A 22,824-nucleotide genomic window follows, 5' to 3' on the forward strand; every position below is an offset into this window, starting at 1 on the left:
TGTATCCATACTTCCACTCTGGCATCCTGTTTTCCTTCTGTGCTATGTCTTTTACAGTAGCTGGTCCCTCTGAGCAAGCATTTTTTTTTAATTGATTGTAAGCCATTTAGAGAACTTTTATTTTTTTCCCTTGTGAATTGACAGCAAGGGACATACAGTGCAACATCGCTTGCCCCTTCCTGCAAGCTTTACCTTTCCACTGATAAAGGTAGTCCTCAACTTAGAACCAAAATCGAGTCCAGAAATACGATCATAAGTCGTTGCGGTTGTAAGTCAAGGCACCAAAAATGCAGCATTTTTTGTAGCGTTTGTTAAGTGTTTGTTAACACTACGGTTGTTAAGTGAATCCATTTTATCCAATTGGCATTTTTTGCCAGAAATTGGAAGTAAATGCCAGGAACTGGCCAAAAAAAAAAGAGAGAGTGAGAGAGAGAGAAAGACAGAAGAGCAGAGTCCTCGATTCTCAGAATATTTTTCAGGACATCTTGCACCAGCTTTTAATTTTATTTCCCCCCCCCAAAAAAATGTCTTTATGTAGTCACAACACCTTTATGCAGCCAAAGGCAGCCGGTTCGGGCCAGTTCAGGTGAACCAGTTGTTAAATTGCTGGCTGGCCCTTCCCCTCCCGTTCCAGGAGTCCCCACGCGCCCCGTTTTGGCTCTCAGGTAAGTGCAGAGAGGCTTACTAGGCCCAAAACGGGGTGCAGGGGATGCAGTGCAGCCCCCCCCGTGTCCCATTGTTGCTCCCAGGAGGCTGCAGGGAGGCCTACTAGGCCCAGGGTGCCCTCCCCGCAGCCCATTTTTGCTCCCAGGGGGGTGCAGGGGGCCAAGTGCTGCCTGTCACACCCCCTGGCCATGCCCACATGAACACGCCCACCCAGCTGGTCATTAGGGCAGAGAACTGGTTGTTAAATTATTTGAATCCCACCACTGGGCAAAGGTTTAAAAGTTGCATTATAGAAAAGGGAAGAAACCACACAAAACATTAAAACTCATACCCACCCCCCATTAAATTCTGCACTTGTGTGGCTCAAACATAACAAGAGGTATTTGCCATAGTAGCCTACTGACCCTCTATTTTTCTGAGCCATCTAATCTCTCACCAAAATGATTTAATGCCTATAACGTTGCAAAAAATGCATTTGTCGTGAGCATGGCTTCCAATAAGCGGGTTCCAGAAAGACTTGCATTTTAAAACCCTGGGAGAACCTCATTACAATTATATTTTCAAAGTCCCAACACAGACTGCTTCAATACCTTGAGGACAACATGGGATCCGGGTTTAATTTCCAGTATGCCGCTGGGCCCAAAGGTCTCAAAAGTCGGGTCTGGATAGTATGTAAAAGCAGAACGGTTCAGGGTCCGGGTGGCAGCCACATCATCCAAGAGGAAGCCAAACTCATCAGGGTGAGCACCTCCAAGGGGCAGTGCCTGCTCCCGAGGTATAATGCCCGGAGCCTTGCACAACATTATGGAGTCATTTAGCACTTGACAACTCTGCAGGGAAGCAAACCAGAAAAAACACACAAGTCCCACAGAGGGCATCCATCAGCTCTGCCCTTCTAAGATCAGCCCTCATCCTGTGCCCGTTCTTAGGCAAAAAAATAGACATAGTCATCTTTGCGGTTTGATCTTTGCATTGCTCTTAGCTTTCAACTATACAGTATGCGTCTTTTCAAAGATTGGGAAGAGAGGTGTGTTCCCAGCAGTCCAATGCTCTGGGCATCCTCTATGCATTTTGCATTTGAAACCTATTTAAAAGTAACATTTACTTGTAGAACTAGGTATTCATGAACAAGAAAATCACATGGCCTTCTGAATATATACAATTCTGACTTTATACATGCACCATTCAATACTTTAGCAGGGCCCACACCACATGGATCACCTCAACATAATCAGTTAGATCCTAAAGGGAGCTGCCACATTCTCTGCCCCACTCTTAATTGTATCTTGGAAATATATTCTTTTTTCTCTTGGAATAAGACAGCAATCTTATTTTTAGGTTTTGTCATTTTTATTTCTTGTCTGCCCTTCCAGGGAATTCCAAATGTATGAAAATGGGCTGGTAATAATTTTTGGTCACTCACGAATAAGCTATCGGTGACTACAAACTAAGAACAGTGCTATATCGTTCAGACTTAGATGCCTCTCCATACTGCTTTACACTCTGTGAGCAGCTTACATCGTCAGCATATTTCCCCCAACAATCTGGGTCCTCATTTTACTGACCTCAGAAGGATGGAAGGCTGAGCTGGTCAGGATCAAACTTCTGAATGTGGGCTGAGTCAGATTGCAATACTGCACTTTAACCACTATGCCATTATGACTCATTGCAGGGCCAACCTGTCTTCCATTCACCCTCTTTCTAGAGATTGACTAAGTTAATTTTGATCGTAATTGCAGCTGGTTGTACACAATGGACAGGTAATAATTTTTGGTCAAGACCATTTTCACTCGTGAATCAGAGGCTACAAAATAAGAAGGCACACTGCAGGGTCAACCTGTGTTCCATTTACCCTTCTACTCAGCGATTCCCTAAGTTAATTTTGATTTTAACTGCAGTGGGTTGTACAAAAACCCAGGAGGTACAAATTGCCCAGTACTGCAAAATGGTCTGATGTCACATTGAACCTTGGAATATTGTGATAAATATGGACTCTGCAACTCTCCCCCTCAAACAAATTAATCTACAGTATTCCTGGAAACACCCTCTCTCATTCTCTCTTTGTTCCTTATGCAAAGATCTAAACTCTGATTCCAGTAGGTTTTCATCTGCCATAGAAGACTCACATTGATGGTTTCTAACCCGCCATAAGCAGCCCGAACCCGTGGTTCCTGAATTGTTAAGAGGTGGGTCCCACTCACTGTGAGGCTGGTGCTACCACTGTAAAAAGATGGGCAGAAAAGAAACCGAGATTTTGGTCTACAAACACTAAAGGGAAAACATAGTCAGAGAAGAGAAATTTAGCATTTCCAGAACCCACAGGGCCGGCTAGTCCGCATTTTCATGATGCCATCACACCAGGTACTTCTATAACCACGGTACCTGGGAGGCATTCAGATCTAGAATTCAAACTGTACTTAGCAGAGCATAAATACAATCCAAAACAAATGAGTAAAAGAAATTTGCATCTAATAAACCGAACAGGAAGAAAGGCTCTTCAACATTTGTCCTGCCTCCTTCACTTCATAATTCAATTTTCACCAGAATACTTTGAAAGTTCAGATTTTTAGGTGATGTGGGAAAATAACAATGTTACATTCCACAAGTCAATTACAAATGCCCCTGCATACATGGGCCTGTCTATCCTGCATCCCTATTACATAAAATACAAAAATACTCATATTTTTCAAGTCAATAGATGATCTTACAATTGCCAAGTATTATTTTTTCCAGCTTCTGTAAATTGCATTATGCATCTATAATACTGGGGTATCTTTTTATGCATTGGTAATACCATTCCTTGCATTTGGAATAAGACATCTGTGTGCACAACTGCATGTGTGTGTGTGTGTGTGTGTGTACACAAATAATATATGTGTGAATATGAGTATCCATCTATTACCATGAACATGAAACATTTACTCCAGTGAAAGAAACTGGAAGTTATAATTGAATGTATAATGTTTTCCACATCACCCTAAATGAGTAAGTGAAGCAGGAGATCAATGGCAAAAAACAACAACCATGAGTCATTTTTCTAGGAGAAATCTATCTTCAGGAGCAGGGAAGAGATCTGGGTCCTTCCAACAGCCCTGAAGTATAAGGAGATACAAGAAATTATCAAGTTTCTTAAAAAAAAGAAACCAAACCCAAAGGACTCCTTCAGATCAGATGTGATTCCTGGTAGTTATGTGACTACGTTCATGTTGCTTTTGTTCTAGCAATACAGAAGTCGGTTGCTAATATCTTTTTCTATGATAATTTGGACTTTCCAGTCTAGCCTACAACCGGGGATTTCTCAGTGGCCCTCTCTACAAGTCTGACCCTGCTTAGCGCTTTCCAAAATCAGCCGGAGTCTGCTACGTGCTCTGGATGCTGTTGCAAAACTCCTGCTTAAAGGGGAATCCAATTTATTCAGAGCAGAAATAACAGGGGCTCCCTGAGGAAACATGCTAACGTTCTCCTATCATTACCACATAAGTCAGAGGCTTATCACTTACTTCGCAATACTCCAAGCAGGCTCTACGGCCGTGACCACTGGGTCGGGACTATAGCGGAAGAAGACTGTCCCATTTGTGCTGATGTTGGCACGATCAATGCGAAGACTGAGGTTGGCAGGACCAGGGCCTAATGCCGAGGGGGGAGACAGGCAGACAATCTCCCCTGCACTGCGCCTTGGGAGAGCAAGGAAGAAGGGAGCATTACAGGCATGACTCCTAATAATAGCCTCAACCTCATAATAAAGCTGTAAAATGGGTCTCCCTCCGTCTTGCACTTTTTCTACTGAGGCTCCACTGTCACTACTCCCCATTTCACACCAGATGATCTCCATTTTCCCTCCTACTTAGATAATACCTTATCAGAGCTCCAAGGCTGTGCAGTAGGGCCTGTATCTGCGCCTTCCCAACTTTTCCTACAATCCTACACTGATTTTTAGACCATTTGCTTTCCAAGTAGACCAATGTCTATGAACATTAAGTGGCCCAAAGTATATCTTCCTATTGTGTTTTCTTGACACATTGAGCCATTTCCCCTAATCTTTAGCTAGTATGGATTTATGATTAAAATTAAAGGAACTGATTGACCAGTGCTGGTAATAATACCATTGGGTCATACAGTCTGCTAAATTATGGCTTGTTGAATAAACCGTAGTGCCATAATTCATACAATATAGCTGCCCATAAACCATAATCTGCAAGCCTGTGTCTAGATTTCATACATTACATTAAACTGAAAATGCTCAGCACAATGCTAAACCCAAACACTGCAAACTGTTTTGTAGTTTGATCAGAAAGATCCAACCCTCCTATTGAAACCCCAATGATACCTGATTAGGCGACATGGTGCTCCCCGAATTGCAACTGTGACATTGCTCCCAGCATCGAGGTGATTTCCAAGGAGGCTGATTTTTGTCCCACCTGAGGTGGGACCTCGTTCTGGGTCGACCCCAAAAAAGCTGGGGGTCTAACAGGGGACAAACATCAGTAATGAATTGCCTGCTAGGATATATACTTCAAAAAATTTCTCGTTCCCCAAGAAAATCAACCTACCTCCTGGGCAAAACCCACTTTACCACTCTCTGGGAGATGTTGCTTGCACTATTTAGGACTATCCAAGTAATAATGACTCTAGCCTATAAAGCTGCTTACCACAAAAGTGAAAGGAGTATCCGACTGGGTCCGGTAGTCTGCACTGCAGTCCCCTACGCAGAGCTCCACGGGACCTGGGGGAGGATCTGGCAAAAGTGAGGGCTCAAGTTCACACACCAGCCTAAGGGGAAGGGGTGAGATCTGTCAGAAGAGCCAAGGCCAATGAACCCAGCCCACCTTTTCCATAAGCCCTTCCCTATCCACCATTCCTTCTTCCAGAATGGGAAACTCTCTTCAGCAGGCTGGACATACAGAAGTCCTGATTTGCCCCAGAGTAGCTTTTGTAAATCTCTACTGTAATTTCTCTCTTAATGTTGTGGGGGCTTCTGGAACAGTTGGCACTGTTACCGTTAGCATAGGTGTCTAGTATACCCTTTGGCATCAACGGTTTAGAAAGAGGATGCCAGGAATACTTTCTGCTAGACTTACTATGCTCCTCACTCAACTCTATGAGAGGTTGGCACAAAAGAGGAGACCCCAAAAGCCTGCCTGTGAGAGAGGGTAGATGGGATGGCACCTCGCCTCTTACGCTTTTGCACAGAGGGAATTGAATATTCCCAGGAGTTTAGGCTATGAGATTTAGGTTGCATGAGACAGTCCCTCCAAACTGCAGATCCTACGGGGTGGGAAGCAAGACTTGTGAAAGAAGACAAAGTAGATATGTGTAAAGCAACCAGGGACAATCCAAGGTGGACAAAACACGAACAGCTCCTCATAATCCCACTTGTGTTTCCTAGCATGCCAGACTATGATAGCAAAGAAATTGGGTTTATTTTGTTTTTCAAAATGAAGGATGTAAATGGAAGTATGAGACAAATGTTCCTTTTTTCTATTAAGTCAAATTCCCTCAAATGCCATTCAGTCATTTTAACACTCTATGTCTGCATGTCTCCTTCTTTCCCTATCTGCAGCTCCCCTCTCTGGGTGGCAAGTGGGAGAAATAGGTAGTACCTCTTGCATTTCAAGGACTGACTCCTCAGACAAACTCTGAGACTGAATATGTGGCATAGGGGAAAAGAAAATCAAGGAATTAAATCAGGTTCTTTCAAAGACGCTGCAGATAAACTGAAGAGGAACAGGTGAGTGCAAGGCACAATGAGTAAGAATGCAAGACAGGCAAGTCTCCAATCCCAACCTCATCTCAACAATGAGCTCATTGGCGAGCTAAAAGAAGCCACAATTTGTGGCTCAAAGAATTATATCCTTCCTTATTAAGCCAAAGGATACGGAGGCTTCCTCTTGCACACATTAAGAAGAAAAGAGCAAAGGGGGCATATTCTCATCACAGACACTGTCTCAATTATGCTTCTCATGGTTCCAGCCTGCGTGCTCAAGCTAGGTAAAGCAGAACACAAATGGTTTCTCCACTCTGCAAAAGGACAACGCATTGGTACAGTGAACCAATTCCTACCATCTATTCATCACGATCATTTCTGTTTTAGATAGGTTTGATCATATTGCATGGTTGGGCAGGTCCAGCAGCCTCTTCCTACATCATTTAAGGTAATAAAACCAACCTGCCTTTCCCAGTGCTATTTATAAGGCTCATTGAGGACCAAAAAAGGTATTACGCATAGATGTGCTTAACACACCCTGACGTTTTGCATGCTGGTTTTCAAATGTAAAAAGCAGGAGCAAAACTGTGAGGGGGTTGGGGGGAGGGGAATTTTGAAGAGAAAAGTTAGGGGCAAAGAACATATTAAGGTTCTCCATCCAGCACTTAACTTCAAATTTGATCCCTCTGAGCCAAATCTTGTTTGGGGAAAAATAAAAAAAAAAGCTCAAGGAAATTATACACGCAAGACTGTTTGGCCTTAAGATAACATCTATAAAGTGTTGTACACAAATTGAAGTACTAGAAACACTAAATGCCCTCTATTACTGGTAGGTTCAATACTCCAATATTTCTCAGTCTATTTTGTAGTAGTTGCTGCAACAGGTTCTTATGAAATGTTAGCCAAAAGGCGCTACATCATGTCCAGGAACAAAGCAACACTTCGTTGCTAACAGACTTCTGTCAGAATATTCATGAACTGGGACAGACATGGCAGCAGGTCAGCAATTGGGGACTGGCTGGAACGGGAAGACATGGTAACAAGCTCAAACAATGAATAAGCATAGCAACTGTGTCAGCCAATGAGGGCTGTTTTGGAAACAGAAACTTAAATCAAGAAGGCTGGGCATGGCTCAGATCTGGATCTGTGCTGAGAACAAAACAAGTCTGGACTTGTCTATCTGCAGAATTGAAACTGAAACTAGTCTTCTGTACTCTGCTTGTGTTTTGCTTGTAACTGCTACCTTGGAAGAATCTGCTGTTGGTATTGTACATCTATTCATGTGTTATTATGTATATAAAGAGAAGTTAATGAATCCTGCTGAATCTGTTTACCTGTGTGTGCTTTCTGGATTTGATTTTGCAACAAACTCTGACAACTTCAGCCTTGGCTATAGTGAAGAAGCTGAAATATAACATCCAGGAGTAGATTTTTGCAGCACTCTTTGGCAGAATAAAGAGCAGTGAAAGAGGAAATGGAAAGCAAGAGATTTTTCACATAATAACTAGTGTTATTATTACAAATTACAAATAAAGTCAGGTTCCATCCATCTGAAAAAAGCACTCCCTATTCCACCAGGGCCCAGGAAACTGTGCTGATAGACTGTACAGGAGTAGCAAATCAGACCCTACCAACAGATGACACAGCCTTTTCATAATCTTTCGGTTCCTCTCTGGATTCCCTTGGTCTGTTCTTAGACTGATCCCAGGTTTTACTCTACCCACTTTTTTCCCTCACCCAATGTTCACCTACCTCTCAGCACTGATGTATTCTGCAGGGAGAGAGCTACACCGGACACCTGCTACCCGGACACCGACCTCATAGAAATGAAGTCCTAGGTTTTCACCCCAAACTGTCACCCGAGTCCCACCTTCCTTGGGACCAGTCAGTGGCAATACCTGCGGAAAGAAGGAGTTGAAACAGGAAGAGAAGGAAAAGACATTCACTGGAGGGAAATGAGGAGTTCACAAAGAAGAATCTTGGAAATAGCTTTCCTTCCTTCCTTTCTTCCTTCCTTCCTTCCTTCCCATCCATCTATGATACAAGAGAAGATTTTGACATTCATAAAAGTCATACTGAAAGCATCCCTAAAGTAATCATCCAAATTAGGAAGTGGCTGATGCAATCAATTTCCATGTTCATCAGATACATAATCAGAGTGGAACTGGGCTTATATTAGCCTCCCAACCACTGAAAGACTACACCCAAGATGTGTAAGCTTGAAGTATACCACAAAATGGTAGCGGATGCCAGCGCAAACCAGTGCAAACAGGACATTCGGTGAACAGAAGTGATGGCAAAGTGGGATGGTTGCTCACATTTCTATATTTTATAGGTTCTCCTCATTACATTTCATGTCTTTGTAACATTTCAGAATATAAAGGCAAAGCTGCCAATTCAAAGAAAGGTTCAAAGAAACAGTTGCACCTTTTACTGATTTTTTTCAAATTTAGGTGGGTTCTTTGCCTGGTGATGGGGGAAAAGGACTACGGTGTTATTCATGGTTCTATCATTTTAATCATTTATGAACCATCCTAATTTTTAATTGAAGGATGTGGAAAGCCCGTGCTCCCCATTCTGTAATTTGCTAGATGTGCTGGATAACAAATCCCATCATTCACCATTCAACATGTACCACAACCGTGGTTGCTGAGGGATGATACAGGCTGAGAAAAATTGGGTTATATTTTTCCTAAAGAACATATTTTTTAAAAAAAAACCAGAAGTAGAATGTGAAGGTTTGCTGATAGGCTTCTTACCTGTGTAATACGAGGGTGAGTACAACGAGCCCCACGCCGACCGGGTGGCACCCAATTTTGCCTGGAAGCTGGACAGTGAGGACGCAAAAGGCAACGGCGTTCAGGTACACACCAACCACACTCATAACGTGGATCTGATTTGAGGCACAATCCACAGCTAGAACGCTGGGCTGAACACTTGTACAAAAGAGCTAAGGAAAATGTGGGGAAAAATTAGAGATAAAATAATAAAGAATCTGCTGATTGCTTGCCACCAGATGCTATCTGGTAATTAACCTATAATCATTACTATACTGATCCTATTGAAGACGGTGCTGAGATAACTTGTAAGAAAACAAAGTGACTATTTGCATGTTCAGTTTTCATGTTAACTTGTGTTTTGAATATATCCAGGCTGGTATTCACTATAGCAGAATGAACTGGAGTTGTGCAGGAGAATGAAGTGACCCATTTTGAAGAGCATCACAGAAAGTGAAGTATGGGGACAGATGGATTTGTGTCTTACTGAAGTGGCTGGACTTGTTGGGAGAGGGGAAGGTTTAAGATATTGCTATGTGAGGACAGAAAGCTGCTGTAGACCTTTATTGTCCTGTGCAGCTGACTGAGCTCAGTGATACAGGTGATTTTCAGTTCAAAAACTTTAATCTGAAATGATCCAAATATAAGAAAAAATAATTCAAGAACTGATATTTTTTTGGTGTCAATAAAAGTGTGCAGAATTTGTGAACAGCCCCTTTCCCTACTGCAGAAAATGCTTGCATCATCTCTCCGCCATGGGCATCAGCCACAAGCTGATCCTTTTAGCAGAATGCTGACTTGATTTAGCAGGTTGAAATTGACAAAGAGTTTTATTTCTACTTTCTCTTTGGCAGGAAACAAGCTGCTTGCCAAACACTAAGCAGCTGCTGGAATTATTATTTTTTTCTTTCCCTGAGAGAGGTGGAATTTTGGTTACTTCCCCCAAAAGGAAATGGAGGGAGCAGCAAACTAGACATATTACTGTAATTCCTGTAGTCTAAAAAGTATGCATTTTTGTTTTGAACTTGTAACCTCCTCTCCTTCACTTCAGCTGCCTCCTTTACTTTATTAAGAAAAGTGCCTGGCTGCAGAATTGATGATCTGTTATCGTGCCACCTTCATTGCTCAGCATAACATTTTTAATCTAGGGTGAATGATGGCTTGGTAGCTAAGCAGTTCATCCTGTTACAACTGTTCATTTCCCCCCCCAAACAACCAACGCAAAAAGCATATACCGAAAATGTGTGTGTGAGAATGCGGGGGGAGGAGGGGAAGGAAGAAAAAGGGAAGGGATATACTAGCAATTTCTTTCATTTATTTTTGTGTGGTAGAAAAAATGATTGTTTTTTTTCTGTTGCTCCAGTTGTTTTCATAAGGCAACAATTGAAGAGGGTTTTTTTGCAGATTCCTATTGGTCAACTGAAAACATAGCATTAATGGGCTTATTGTGTTTTTGGTATTGCAAGATCAACAAGGGAAAAGAAGATAGGCAGGTCTGATTCAGACTTGTTTGGAGAGACTGGACCACAGAAACAATGAGACATGGAAGTAACCTTAGTCTTTGCTTTAAATAGCAAAACATTCTTGACCTGCAGAATTGTCCTGACACATTAAAGCCCTGGTATTTCATTAGGCTACTTAAAATTAAAAAAAATTAATTCCAGGGAACTAGTAAACCAAAATCGATTAGTACCAGCTTTACAATGATAAATTAAGAGGAATTGTGTGTCCTTAAAACCTACAAACATTGGATACCCAGAGCTGGTACCTTTGAATCCTGGTGGCTTGTCAATGGCAAAATCTCCATCCCAAATGACATCAAAGTCCAGAGGGAGTTCACCCAACTCCTCACCATCGTACCAATACTAAAGAAGAAATAGATGGGTAACAAATTATGAAGATGAAAAGTTAAAATGCTGATCTGTAATTACAGGGAACCCAGTAACTGGGTTTCCCTATTGGGGAAAAAAGCAAGGAAAGGATAAAAACGGACTTCCTGAGAACAGAGCAAACATTTAAGTATCCCTTCACCTAACAGCCATCTGCAGGGCCCTGAACTGAGTCAGCCAAGTTGTGATATGCTCTTTGTCTGGATCATAGATGAGAAAGAGCTACAGTATTTGGTAATTGATTAAATTGGGGGATAAGCAAATTGCTTCATCATTATGAACTTCTTTATCACTACGTGTTCAATTTCTTTATTCCTGGTGCTTCGTGTATTCTTAGCCTGTTAGGAGGCCTCTGCAGAGACAAACCCCACAGTTGCTAAGAGAAATAGTGGAGTTTCTATGTCACATTTATTATATGCACATATATTGCACACATGGCTAGGTTGTGTTAGATGGTCCTTCTCGGTGCTATTAATAGATGGGATGAAAGCAGAAGAAAAGTAAAAGCAGTCTTTTACCCTCATGAGTCCTAATGAACATGGCTTACAAACTGTGGTTTGTTAAGAAGAATACTCTCAGGTTTGTAGCCTAATTAAAAGCTCGACTGAAATAACACAAAAGGAATAAATGGAAAAATGTATGGCTTTTCCTGATCAGATACATTTTTCTATGACGGTGGTTAGCGCTACACACAACACATTTACTAATGGACGGCTGAAAACTTTTGGAATCGAGCATCTATGTCTAGAAAATATTCAGCAAGTTCTAGCAGCCAAAATAATAAATTATTTCAGCCTGGTTTCTTCACCCCTATGGACTATTTCAAAATGATTATAGAATTCAACTGAGGAAAAAATTATGTAGAACATACATTCCCCTTGTTATAAACTAACCTTCCTTAACCTGGTACTCACTATGTATATTCTATCAGTGTCACATTCAGACAGTCCAGAGTAAAAAGATATAGTTGTTCCACAGTACAGGATTCATAATTGCTATTCTAATCATTTCCCAACATTCTCCAATATTCTCCTGCATTTTTGACTGGTGCTCCATATACAATTGATATTTTGCTGAATATGATCTATATTAAACTTCTGCTATCTTCTTCCCCTAATTGAAAATCAATAATGCAGCCAACACAGGGATCTTTAAATGAATATTAAGGATAAAAACACATCATGTCCTAGGCCTGGATGGGGAAAGGCTTCTTTCAAACCACTTATCATATAAAACTACAGCAGTTGCTGATCAGGGTTCCAGATATATAATAGAGATGTCTCTTTCTCAGTACTTTGCATGTATATTAATACAAAGTACTGTCAGACATTCTGCTTCTTGATCAACAGATTTTGACTTTTTATTGATGTACCTCTCGCTTTGTTTATGCCTGGTCATTTGGAATTATGTTGCATTACCTCCAAAACATCTGAACCCCTTCAGAGTCCATCTATCCTCTTTCACATTATTAATGCATGTTAAAAGTAAACAGAACAAATGCCAGCAACAAATCTCTATATTTATGTCTATCTAGTGCAAAAGGAAAGCTTTCAATCTTTATTTAAGGCAAACAGAATCCTACATCCCATCAGTATTCTAATACCAATTAATAAATAAATGTGCAGAAATATTCACTAAGCACTTAAAGAGATGGCAATGGGAATGCAAGAAAAAGGTTTGGTTTCCAAGTACCATCCTCAAAATGTCAGAACGCATTATCCCAGACTACAGAATCATTAAGTAAAGCAAATTAGATACTGCAGGATTCATTTTACCAAATGTTCACTGTTCCATATGTCAAGAACAAGTGAACCACAATAAAGTGCTTATTGGGAGAGCAGCTTAAACGAATGAGCCAAGCTACATCGTGGTACAAAAATTTCACACTACAAAAAAAAGAATGACACTATTACTATAATATACTTGTTAAAGAGAGCTACTGAGAAAAGGAAAGAAAAAGACATTTATCTTCCTGTTGCAATTAAGGGGAAGTTTACAAAATCATACTCAGGCACTATCTTTTCAGCCTTCATCCCCCATTCATATTCCCCGGAATATTCCCAACCAATCAGATCGGTCCATGTTGCCTTTACTGTAAAGCACCAAGGAGATCAAAATGTAACTTCAAATGCATGACATGTAAGCTCTCTTGGCTTGATTGCCATTCCTCAGACGGAAGATGCTTTATCAGCAGTTACAGCAGAAAAGTATGAGTCACTGTGAAGAAGTGTGTAAAAGCCCACAGAAAAACGAGAGTCTAACCTCATAATAATAAAATGTGCAGAAGTGAGGTAGTTATTTGCCAAATACTGAAATTAGCAGAAACAGAAGTCACCCGGAGAAAATGCCAAACCTCAAGAAGCAACTCAATGGGAGAATAATCAAAAGGGACGGGAGAAAACCATTCTCTTCCACAGATGCATTCAAAATTATTCTGCAAATGGTCCAATATTAAGATGCATCATCGCATTTTTGCTAAAGGTTAAAATCTAAAAGCCCAACGTTTGGTATTTGTACAGTATCCAAAATGGCATCTAAGTCAGTGCAGATGAAAATGATTGTTTTATTGGAAAATGCTTGGCAGAAAAATTTCACTGGTTCATTAAAATCACCCAAGAGACCTACATGCAGCAGATTTCCCACTCTTCAAAATTGCTCCCTGGATGGCTCTGCATAAAAGCAATGGCGGCAGAAAAATCATTTTTGTTTGCTGCCATCACTGTCAACAGAGCTCCGCTCTGCTATTTTATCAAACCTAGGACCATTTTTTGCTGCTTTCTGTTTTAGTTGGTAGCCTTGTTGCTTCTCCTGTTGCTTCTGTGGTTTTACCAAGCAACTGGCCAGCTCTAATCAGCAGCTAAGGACATCTATGAGCAACTACGTCAAATGGCTGGTCCAGGATTACTGCCTGCCTTGTGAGAATTTAGCTTCAATATTCCTAACAGAACTTGTGAAGCTCAAAATCAATCCAGCAAGCATGGCTCAACCCAGGGGTGAAATGCTCCCAGCACGGACTGGATCACCTGATCCGGTAGCGATGGTGGCGGGTAGTTCGAAGAACCAGTAGCAAAAATCCCTGCTCCCCCCGCATGTCCAGCTGAGCCGCGCGATCATCAGAGTTTTGGGGTTTTTTTACTTTTAAAAGCATTTTTTCTTCAGGCAAAAACATGCTTTTAAAAGTAAAAAAAAAAGCCTCTGATGATCACGCGGCTCAGCTAGGATCATCAGAAGCCTTTAAAAGCATTTTTTCTACAAATTCTTCGGCTGAAGAGGCTAAAAAAATGCTTTTAAAGGGTTCTAGTGATCAGGCAAATCAGCTGGGATCGTCAGAAGCCTTTAAAAGCATTTTTTCTACAACCACTTCGGCTGAAGAGGTTGTAGAAAAAATGCTTTTAAAAGTTTTTTTTTAAAGTTGGCCATGCCCACCCAGTCACATTACTCACCAAGCCACGCCCACAGAACGTGTAGTAAAATTTTTTACATTTCACCCCTGGCTCAACCCTAAGACCACCTCCATCAAATCACAGAAATAAATTATTACACCAGTAGAAAATGTGTTCAGTCCAGTCTGCCAAGTAACGACGACACACAAAACAGGGAGTTGAATAGGGAACTAACATAATCCTTCTGTTATAGATGTTCATCATGTTCATCACAATCAGTCAAGTTCAGACTGAATTTGGGATTCTTATCCACCTACTGAGTCTTTCTCAAGCACCAGGATAGGCAGATGGTGGCAGAGGTATCGTTGCAGAATGTAAAATTTTCCGAGTAAAGCTGCATTTTATAATTGACTGATGGCGAATTAATCTTCTATTCTATGTTCAATAACTTCTATTATTACGACTATCTTTATTGTTGTTGTTAGTAGTACAGCAGCTGCAACAGTTGTATTAATAGTAATTTTTATTTGTATGCAGATAATCCCCCCAGTAATAAAATGCAATTTATAATAAAAACAAAACCCAAACTTTTGGGTTTTGTAATAACCCAAACTTTGCAATAAAACAATACAATCAACAGCATTTTATTTTATTTATTTAATAAGATAAAATAAAAATTTAATAATTAAAACATATGTTACTTAGCAATTGATTTGGAAACAATCTGGTAGTGGGGCAGTATCTTCCCTGAAAACGCTTGGGTGAAGCATCTCTTAAGCTTTCTTCTAAATGTAGACATTATAGACTCAGCTGTATTTCCCTTGGAAGGAAGTTCCAAAATAGGAATACCACCCCAGAGGAGACCACAAGCAAGAGTTTTCCAGCTAAACTTAGACTAACTTTCCTCAATTAGATGTCTATCAGATATGCTCAGGCTTTACCCAAAATTATAAGATAGACAGCCAGACTAACCACTGAGCTGTAGCATCTCGTCTTCTTTGAGCCCTTAGTCCATGTCAGTGGAGTAGTGAAGCTCTTAGTCTATCACAGGGGTCCCCAACCCAGGTCTGTGGAGTGGCACCAGGTCTCAGCATGCCAGAAACCAGGCTGCACAAACAAGACTCATCCATGGGATGCAGGCAGCATGTGAAACTATGCCCCCTCCCATCTGTGGAAAAACTTCATGGAACTGGTCCCTGGTACCCAGTTGGGGGCCACTGTCTATCGGCTAAGTGGGGTGGCTATTTAAGAAGTGGAACCTTCAACAGTAGAGTCTTTCGTCTACTTAATTAGTGGTCTTAGAACTTGAAAGAATATTGTTGGGTCAAGTATAATCCAATCTGCTTCATCCAGGCAGAAGCAATAATATAAAGCCCAAGGAGGAAGCCTCAACAGTCAACTGTACAATATGGGTAAATATAGAAGTCCAGGTAGTCCTCCACTTATGACCACAATTGGGCCTGGAATCTCAGTCATTAACTGAAGTGGTTATTAAGGAAGATACCACATGTCTTGCTTCACTTAATAACCACAATCCTGGCTCTCCCAATTCAGAATGGGACAACTCGTTACAACCAACTCGACCCGGCCAATTTTCCAACTCATCATAGCCAAATTGCCACAAGACAACTCAGCATGGGACAACACACTGCGGGACAATTCAATTTAATTATTTAAAATAATTTTTAAATTATTTTAATTTTTGTCATTCACATTTTATTTTGTCTCTCCTTTGGTATCCTTTCTTTAATGATTCTGTATGACTATTTATTCAATATTAGTGTAACTCTTCTTCTGCGGGGAGTTGTCCATGGCGAGGTGGTCATGGCAAGCTGTTCCGCAGCTAGTTAGCTGCAGCAAATTGGCTGCGGTGAGTTGAGCAACCATATGGGTTTTGAGCAGAGTGCTGGGGAGGAGGCCTGGGCCTCCTAAGCATGGCAGGGTAGAGAGAGGCCCAGGCCTCTCACCACACCCTGGAGGTCAGGTTGTTGTGACCTAGGCCCAAGTAGTTATTACCAGACACAATCAGTCCTAAACAAACATATTTTATTAGAACACCTGAGAATTACTTCATTCTCAGCTTAGTCCAAATTAATTCCAAAACAAAGTCCTTCAGAAAAAGTCCTTCAGCCTTATCACAAAACTTTGTCTTCTTTGGCACCCTGCTAAAGGCTTTTCTTGGCAAGAACTCCACGAAGTTCAGAAACAGGAGCATTGCTGCTCTTTTAAGCCTTATGGGAGGGGCCAATCATCTCCTGGCCTTACTTCCGAGTAGTCCTTTTTGCTTTAGCTGCTCTTGCCTTCTGGCAGCTCTTCGCATGTGTGCACTAGGAACAGGGTCCTCCTGTTCCTCTGTCTCTTTTCTGTCCGCCTCTGGAGCTCTGGAGTCTGTGCATCGCTCCCAGATGGCCCTGGCCCCACCTCTGCCTCCAACGCAGAACCCTCCTCCAGGCTTTCCCCTGACTCCAGGACTGGCCCATTGCCCTCCCCAGCCTCCTCACTAGCCAACTCTGCTACTAGCTCCGCAGGCTGCTGGCGGACCACAACACAGAGCTATCTCTTCACCCCAACAGGGAAAATGATCATGAGAACAATGGCATGCACCAGATTTAAGGTCCATTCCTCCAATGGCTTCAGTACTTGCTTAGCAAACAACATTGCTCTGGAAGGCTCAGAAAGTTGTCATTCACTAGTTTTCCCATCCAGAGGAGTGGGAGACAATGACATTCAATAAAATGCCAATGAATGCCAGGACTCTAAAAGGCTCAGGATGCCGATATTTGCTAGAATTTTAGTGAACGTCATTGTCTCCCATCCCTCTGGATGGGAAAATGCTAGTGAACGCCTGAGTTTCAAAGGCTCGGAACCCCGGCATTTAGTAGTGGTTTTGCCAGATTTGAGGTCTGTTCCACCATTACACAGGAGGATTTCCCCACTGTACATGGAGGAAGGGGAATTATCTTGGCACCCTGAGGGAATGGACCTCAAATCCAACATCTCCTCCACTTGCAGCCTTCTCCACCAACTTCCCCATTGAGTTTCTAATCTTAATAGTAGGAAATATGACTTCTGCGGAAGAGTAGTAAATGTCTGGAACACTCTACCTGATCCTGTTGTTAGTCTCTCTAATCCCCATACCTTTCACCCTAAACTGTCTACTGTGGTCCCTAAGGGGGCGTGCATAAGCACACCAGCATGCCTACCGTCCCTGTCCCAATTATATGTAATCATTCTATGTGTTTATGGCTATGTTTTGCCAATTTATATCCTTTTTTTGTGCCAATTTTTTTCATGTGTTCATGTCTATGTCTATTCTGTTACTTGTTTTCTTGTACTTGTTGACAAATTAAATAAATAAATAAGTCAGCAAAGAAGACTGCAAATGGGAATCACACGATCAAAATGAACTTGGCAACCAATTTTAAATGTGAACCTGGAGGAGGAGGAGTGGCAAAACCTGAGGGCGGAGTTAAAAGAGGGATCAGCCTAGAATCCCCAAATTAAGCCTGCTTTCTCTTGAATTCTGTTGACCCTTATCTAACCCCAAGCAGATGTTAACAGTTGAAACATTCTTGTGCATAGGCATGATTAGCAACAAATCAGTTTAATTAGACCTTCATGTGTGGACCTGATCTTTCATGCCTGATAGAACCAGTTGCCAAGTGCTCCAAATTCACTCATGTGATGGTGGTGGGCAGTGCAACATTTTACAGCCATAAATTTGTTATGGGCCATAAAGCACCATGAGACCAGTATGGTTGTAGGTGGCAAGCTACCTGTAGTTACTATGTTTTGAATTCCAGGATATGATATGGTGCAGATAGCAAGATATGTTTGGCAGCTGAAAAAACAAGAAGGCTAGATGGAGAAGAAACAAACATGGAGAAGAACTATGTCAAACTCAACAATGTTTAGAGCTCTTCTTAGCCCTGTTGCTCTTGGGGTGTGACCTGAATAATTTCAACCTCATTTACAATCTGAAAGATTAATAATCAAAAGAGGAGGATGTAATACTGGTTTGGACAGCAGAGGGCAATCTCATTGAAGAATCTGATGAAGAATCAGATTACAATAGTGCAGTTTTAGTAAAGATGAAAAACTGAGCAGGGCCAGGGCGATTCAAGGCTTTTTACTCCTAGCAAATCTAATTTTAATAATCAATGTTTAGATCAGATCTCTGCCCTTTGGGGGCAGGGATGGTAATCTGGAAGTACAAGACCACAACTCCTAAAATTCAAAGTTGCCATACCACTGGGATGTATCTGGGAATTCATATGGAGGTCAAAAGGAGACTTCCCTTTCATTTTTTGTCTCTAGCATCTGAAATCATATGCAAAAAGAACAAATCAAGGCTCTCGTACTCCAGCACCTCGAATCTAACAGGGATCAACCTGACGCCTACAAGAATGAGGAGAAATAACCTTGTGCTGTGCTGGCCCCCATATTCAATAGCACGCAGCCTCTGAACATGGGTAGTTCCATGAAAACACGATGATTAATGGCCATTGGTAAATGCACAGAGACAAGCTTTTTTGAAACTGCTTTAAAGCCATCTAAGTGATTGGCCTTCACCACCATTTTGTGGCAATAAAATTCATCAGTGCACACACTGGGCAAAAAGGCATGTCCTTCAGCATGCCTCAGATCTCATGCCCATCCATTTAATTGAATGGGCCATAATTCTAGCATAACGTGAGAGGGGTAAAAACTTTATCTCTCTCCCCCTCCCCATTTTTTTCCATAACCAATTGTATTAGTTGGTCTCAAACACACTATTACATGAGAGAGAAAAGGAAGGCGGTAAACTCTCTTGACAGACATTTTAAATATATATATATATTTAGTTTCTCCTACTAACATGTCTCTTAACTTAAGAATAGGCCACATGCAGCTCTTCAGATGGGGAATCATGAAAGATTACATGTACTATAAAATCTGGAGGGCTTCATGTCTACTTCAATTTCATCTATCATTTAATTTTCATTTCTAAATATCTTCTAGATATGAGAAGACAAGAATATAGCATTTGGATAATTCAACAGGTATTCTGGTTAATACTATTAATCTTCTGTCCCTTTCAATCATCTTAATGCCGAAATGTTTTTTTTTACCACCGCTACCAAAAAATTGACAAATGCAATTAATCTGCCCCATTATGATCGTGTCCCAAGATAGTTGTGAGAATGAAAAAAAAGGGTTATGATGAAGGCTCAGCTAATTCAAAATTTTGTTCCGATGGAGTTGAACCAGATGCTTCTGCAACACAATAGTATTTTGTACCATTTCCTCCAGTGACTGACAACTTGACAGCTTCTGCTTTTTACTGGAAATAACATGCAGCTGCAGGTAGTTCTCAACTTACAACCAATCATTTAGTGAAGTTACAACAGCACTGAAAAAAGTGACTTACAACTGGTCCTTGCACTTATGACTGTCACAGCATCCCCACAGTCACCTAGCCAAAATTAAGTTGCCTGATGGCCAGCATGTGTTTAGGACAGTGTCCTGAGGTCATGGGGTAGCAACCTTCCCAGCTGGCTTCCAACCACGAAGCCAACAGGGGAAGCCAGATTTGCTTAATGACTGCATAATTAAATTAACAATGACAGTGATTTGCTTAACAACCATGGCAAAAAAGTTCATAAAAATAGGCTGTGACTCATTTAACAACTCTTGCTTAGCAACAGAAATTATGGTCCCAGCTGTGATCGTAAGTTGAGGTCTATCCGTACAGCCACTGAAGCTTTATCCTCATAAAGCAAGAATATACTACAGAGCATTAGTATCGCCCAGAGTATTTTTGTACAAGTAGCAGGGCTACATGTGGACCCCCATGCCCTTTGTGTGGCCTTAAGAGCTAGCAAGGCAAAAGTCCCATTTTCTCATCCACAATATGAGCTCTGAGACCCTGACAAGCAACAAAAGTAGAGCTTTTTTTTGGGGGGGTGAACAAATGGCTTCTTCTTTGACCCAGTCAGACTATTATTAATTCCAGTCTGCATTTAGTTACATTCAGCACATAGTGCGTTCAACCAAGGTTTAACATGGCGCTAGGTATTTATGTAGATAAGCATGAGCTGCAGACTGATTTGACAACTCTCTGCATTCTGTTTTTCCAATTAGGAAAAAGGAACATTATCCTGGAAAATATGATTAGAAAATTAGATAAAGAAAATAAACTAAATGTTGCAAGGGTCAGGGAAGCAGGGAACTTCAGTTAAAACACCCAGCTTCTTTAAATCTAGTGATATGGTAACTCATTTATGGAACCATACAAGACTTTACTACTGAGGGTACCAAATATTTCAATGAATTCTTGCATTCAGAAAAACTGTAATCTAGGTCAGTATTCCCTTATTACACGTAAACGATTAGTAGCGATCTAAGCAAGTCTATGGCTCAAACTGAATCCGACACTGCAACCACCATGTTACTATGATCTGCGATGTGCTTACAAATTCTGGTGGCTGCCCTTAACAAGTAACACCACAGATGTTCAAGAAAGTTTAAAAATTCGTAATTCATAGGCAAGTTGAAACCAAAGGAAGAACTGTTAACACCTGCAGAAAGCTGAGACGCTATTTTCTGTTTTCAGGAAGTTCTCAGTCCTCCTGATTGCAGAATAGTTGTGATACAAATATGGCTATAAAAGATGTGATTCTCACCGAGGTATTCTGGCACTGTACGCTGCTGGAGTTGAAGCGTACAGCTGGCACCCGCTGTTGGCGACCTTGGATTCCCAAGACACATTCATAATTCTTCTGTCCCGACTGAGGTTGTGGAAGGTTCTTGGCACGCAGGGTAATGGGTTGTAACACTCCCACAGGAATCAAGATCTCCCCACCAGGAAGGAGCTCTGGGCAGCCCTGGTGCAAAGGAAAAGATTCAAACCATGTGCTCAGAAGCTTTGAAAGCTTTGGCAAGTGCCACTTGTGCCGTTTGCTGGCAGGCAGGCGTGTGTTTTGTTTGTTTATGGCAGGAATATTCTCAAGGCAGGATTGCAAAGGGAAATAGTCCTAAACCCAAAATGAGGCTGGCACTGCTTTCAAAGTAGCCGTAAAGGGAACACGAAACACTTTTTCTAAAAAACAGTCTGATCCTACCCATGCTTACCAGAAGGAAGTACATTGCCTAAAGTGATATTGCTTTCCTTTTGTGTGTGTGTGTGTGTGTGTGTGTGTGTGTGTGTGTGTGTGTGTGTGTGTTCCTGTGTGAAGACACCTATAATCATTCTTGGGGATAGGAAACAAGTCGCTCCCTTCTGGGGGGCCGAGGTTCCTTCTCCCCCAGGGGGAAACAGCTGCCTAACCTTTCATATCCCAACAGCTCCACAGTGAACAAGGGTAAAGCCCAGGAGTCTGGCTCCCGGCTTCTCCTTTGCCTGTGGTGACCGCCTGAGAGAGATGGAGATGAAAGAGCCTGCTGGGCGCTCAGAGTTTCCATGGAAACCAGAGTCTGGTTAATTGCTCCTTGGTACCAAAGGAAAGGTAGGGCGGGGGAGGCCTGCTGGGCTGGCTGCTCTGTTTATGGGGCTAGCAAAGACACAGGGTGGCCATGACGCTGGCAAGCAATACAGGAAACGTAGTCCTGACCTGGAGAACAATTAAACCCCGGGTGCAACTTCCTACGGAGGCTTAAGACAATGGGGTCAAGACAAAAGGCCCAGCCTGTGGGAAGAGGAGCCTGGAAGCGCCAAGCAATTTTCCCTTCTAGCTCTTTCATTCTTTAGAGTCTAGACTGAAAACAAAGTCCACACAGACTGATCTAGAAGTCCCGAGGACAACAGTTTTGCCCTGGCTCCCTAATCTAAGAGTCACAGGCAACGTTTCACTTCCCAGAGCCTCAAAGACTGCTGTCCAGCCTCCTCCCACTGCAGCCACCACATCCAACCGCAAACGCTGGCCCCTCTAAGGGAGCTGCTATCAATTACCTACCCACAACGAGCCCCGGGCGTCTCTAGGTCTATTGATCCCGCTGCCTGGGCCAGACGATTGATCGTGAGCCACTGGCCCCATTACCAGCAAACACTCTGGCCTCCCCCATATCGATCCAGCCTCCCACCCGAATAAAGGCACTTTAGTACTATTATCATTTCCCCATGCTGTTGATCTGCCACCTGCTGACTCTTTTCTGATTGCTTGGGATTCCCCGGTCTGAGATTCCTTCTATACAAGGCCTGTAGGGGACGCTGCACATAAGGGTAAACCTAAACATGTGACTTCCAGAAGCCTTTCCTTTTCAGTCTGCGAGTGGAACCAAGTTTCTGAAAACATACTGTGATGTTGCCAGAGTTGGAAGATAAGAGTTTTAAAGGAAAGAGAGTACTGATATACTGTATCTTGAATGTTCCCTTCTCATGATTCTTATTTCTTGCTTTTTCTCCCTTTTAACACTATACAGTGCTC

At 41.9% G+C, this 22,824-nt stretch overlaps 1 protein-coding gene across 5 annotated transcripts in view; it reads right to left on the reverse strand.

Annotated features, from left to right (window-relative positions):
- The window catches only part of PLXNA3 (plexin A3), a 71,321-nt gene that overhangs the window by 19,151 nt on the left and 29,346 nt on the right, over window positions 1–22,824 (reverse strand). For all 5 annotated transcript variants that reach the window (XM_058172531.1, XM_058172529.1, XM_058172533.1 and 2 more), the window contains 9 exons: window positions 21,085–21,285; window positions 10,916–11,012; window positions 9,130–9,320; window positions 8,123–8,268; window positions 5,316–5,436; window positions 4,994–5,130; window positions 4,167–4,340; window positions 2,793–2,886; window positions 1,257–1,496 (listed from right to left, as the gene is read on the reverse strand). In XM_058172531.1, the coding sequence (XP_058028514.1) occupies window positions 1,257–1,496; window positions 2,793–2,886; window positions 4,167–4,340; window positions 4,994–5,130; window positions 5,316–5,436; window positions 8,123–8,268; window positions 9,130–9,320; window positions 10,916–11,012; window positions 21,085–21,285 (1,401 nt within the window). The remainder of the gene's footprint in view (window positions 1–1,256; window positions 1,497–2,792; window positions 2,887–4,166; window positions 4,341–4,993; window positions 5,131–5,315; window positions 5,437–8,122; window positions 8,269–9,129; window positions 9,321–10,915; window positions 11,013–21,084; window positions 21,286–22,824) is intronic.

Source organism: Ahaetulla prasina, chromosome 2 (genome assembly GCF_028640845.1).
Source record: "Ahaetulla prasina isolate Xishuangbanna chromosome 2, ASM2864084v1, whole genome shotgun sequence".
NCBI classification, from domain to species: Eukaryota; Metazoa; Chordata; class Lepidosauria; order Squamata; family Colubridae; genus Ahaetulla; species Ahaetulla prasina.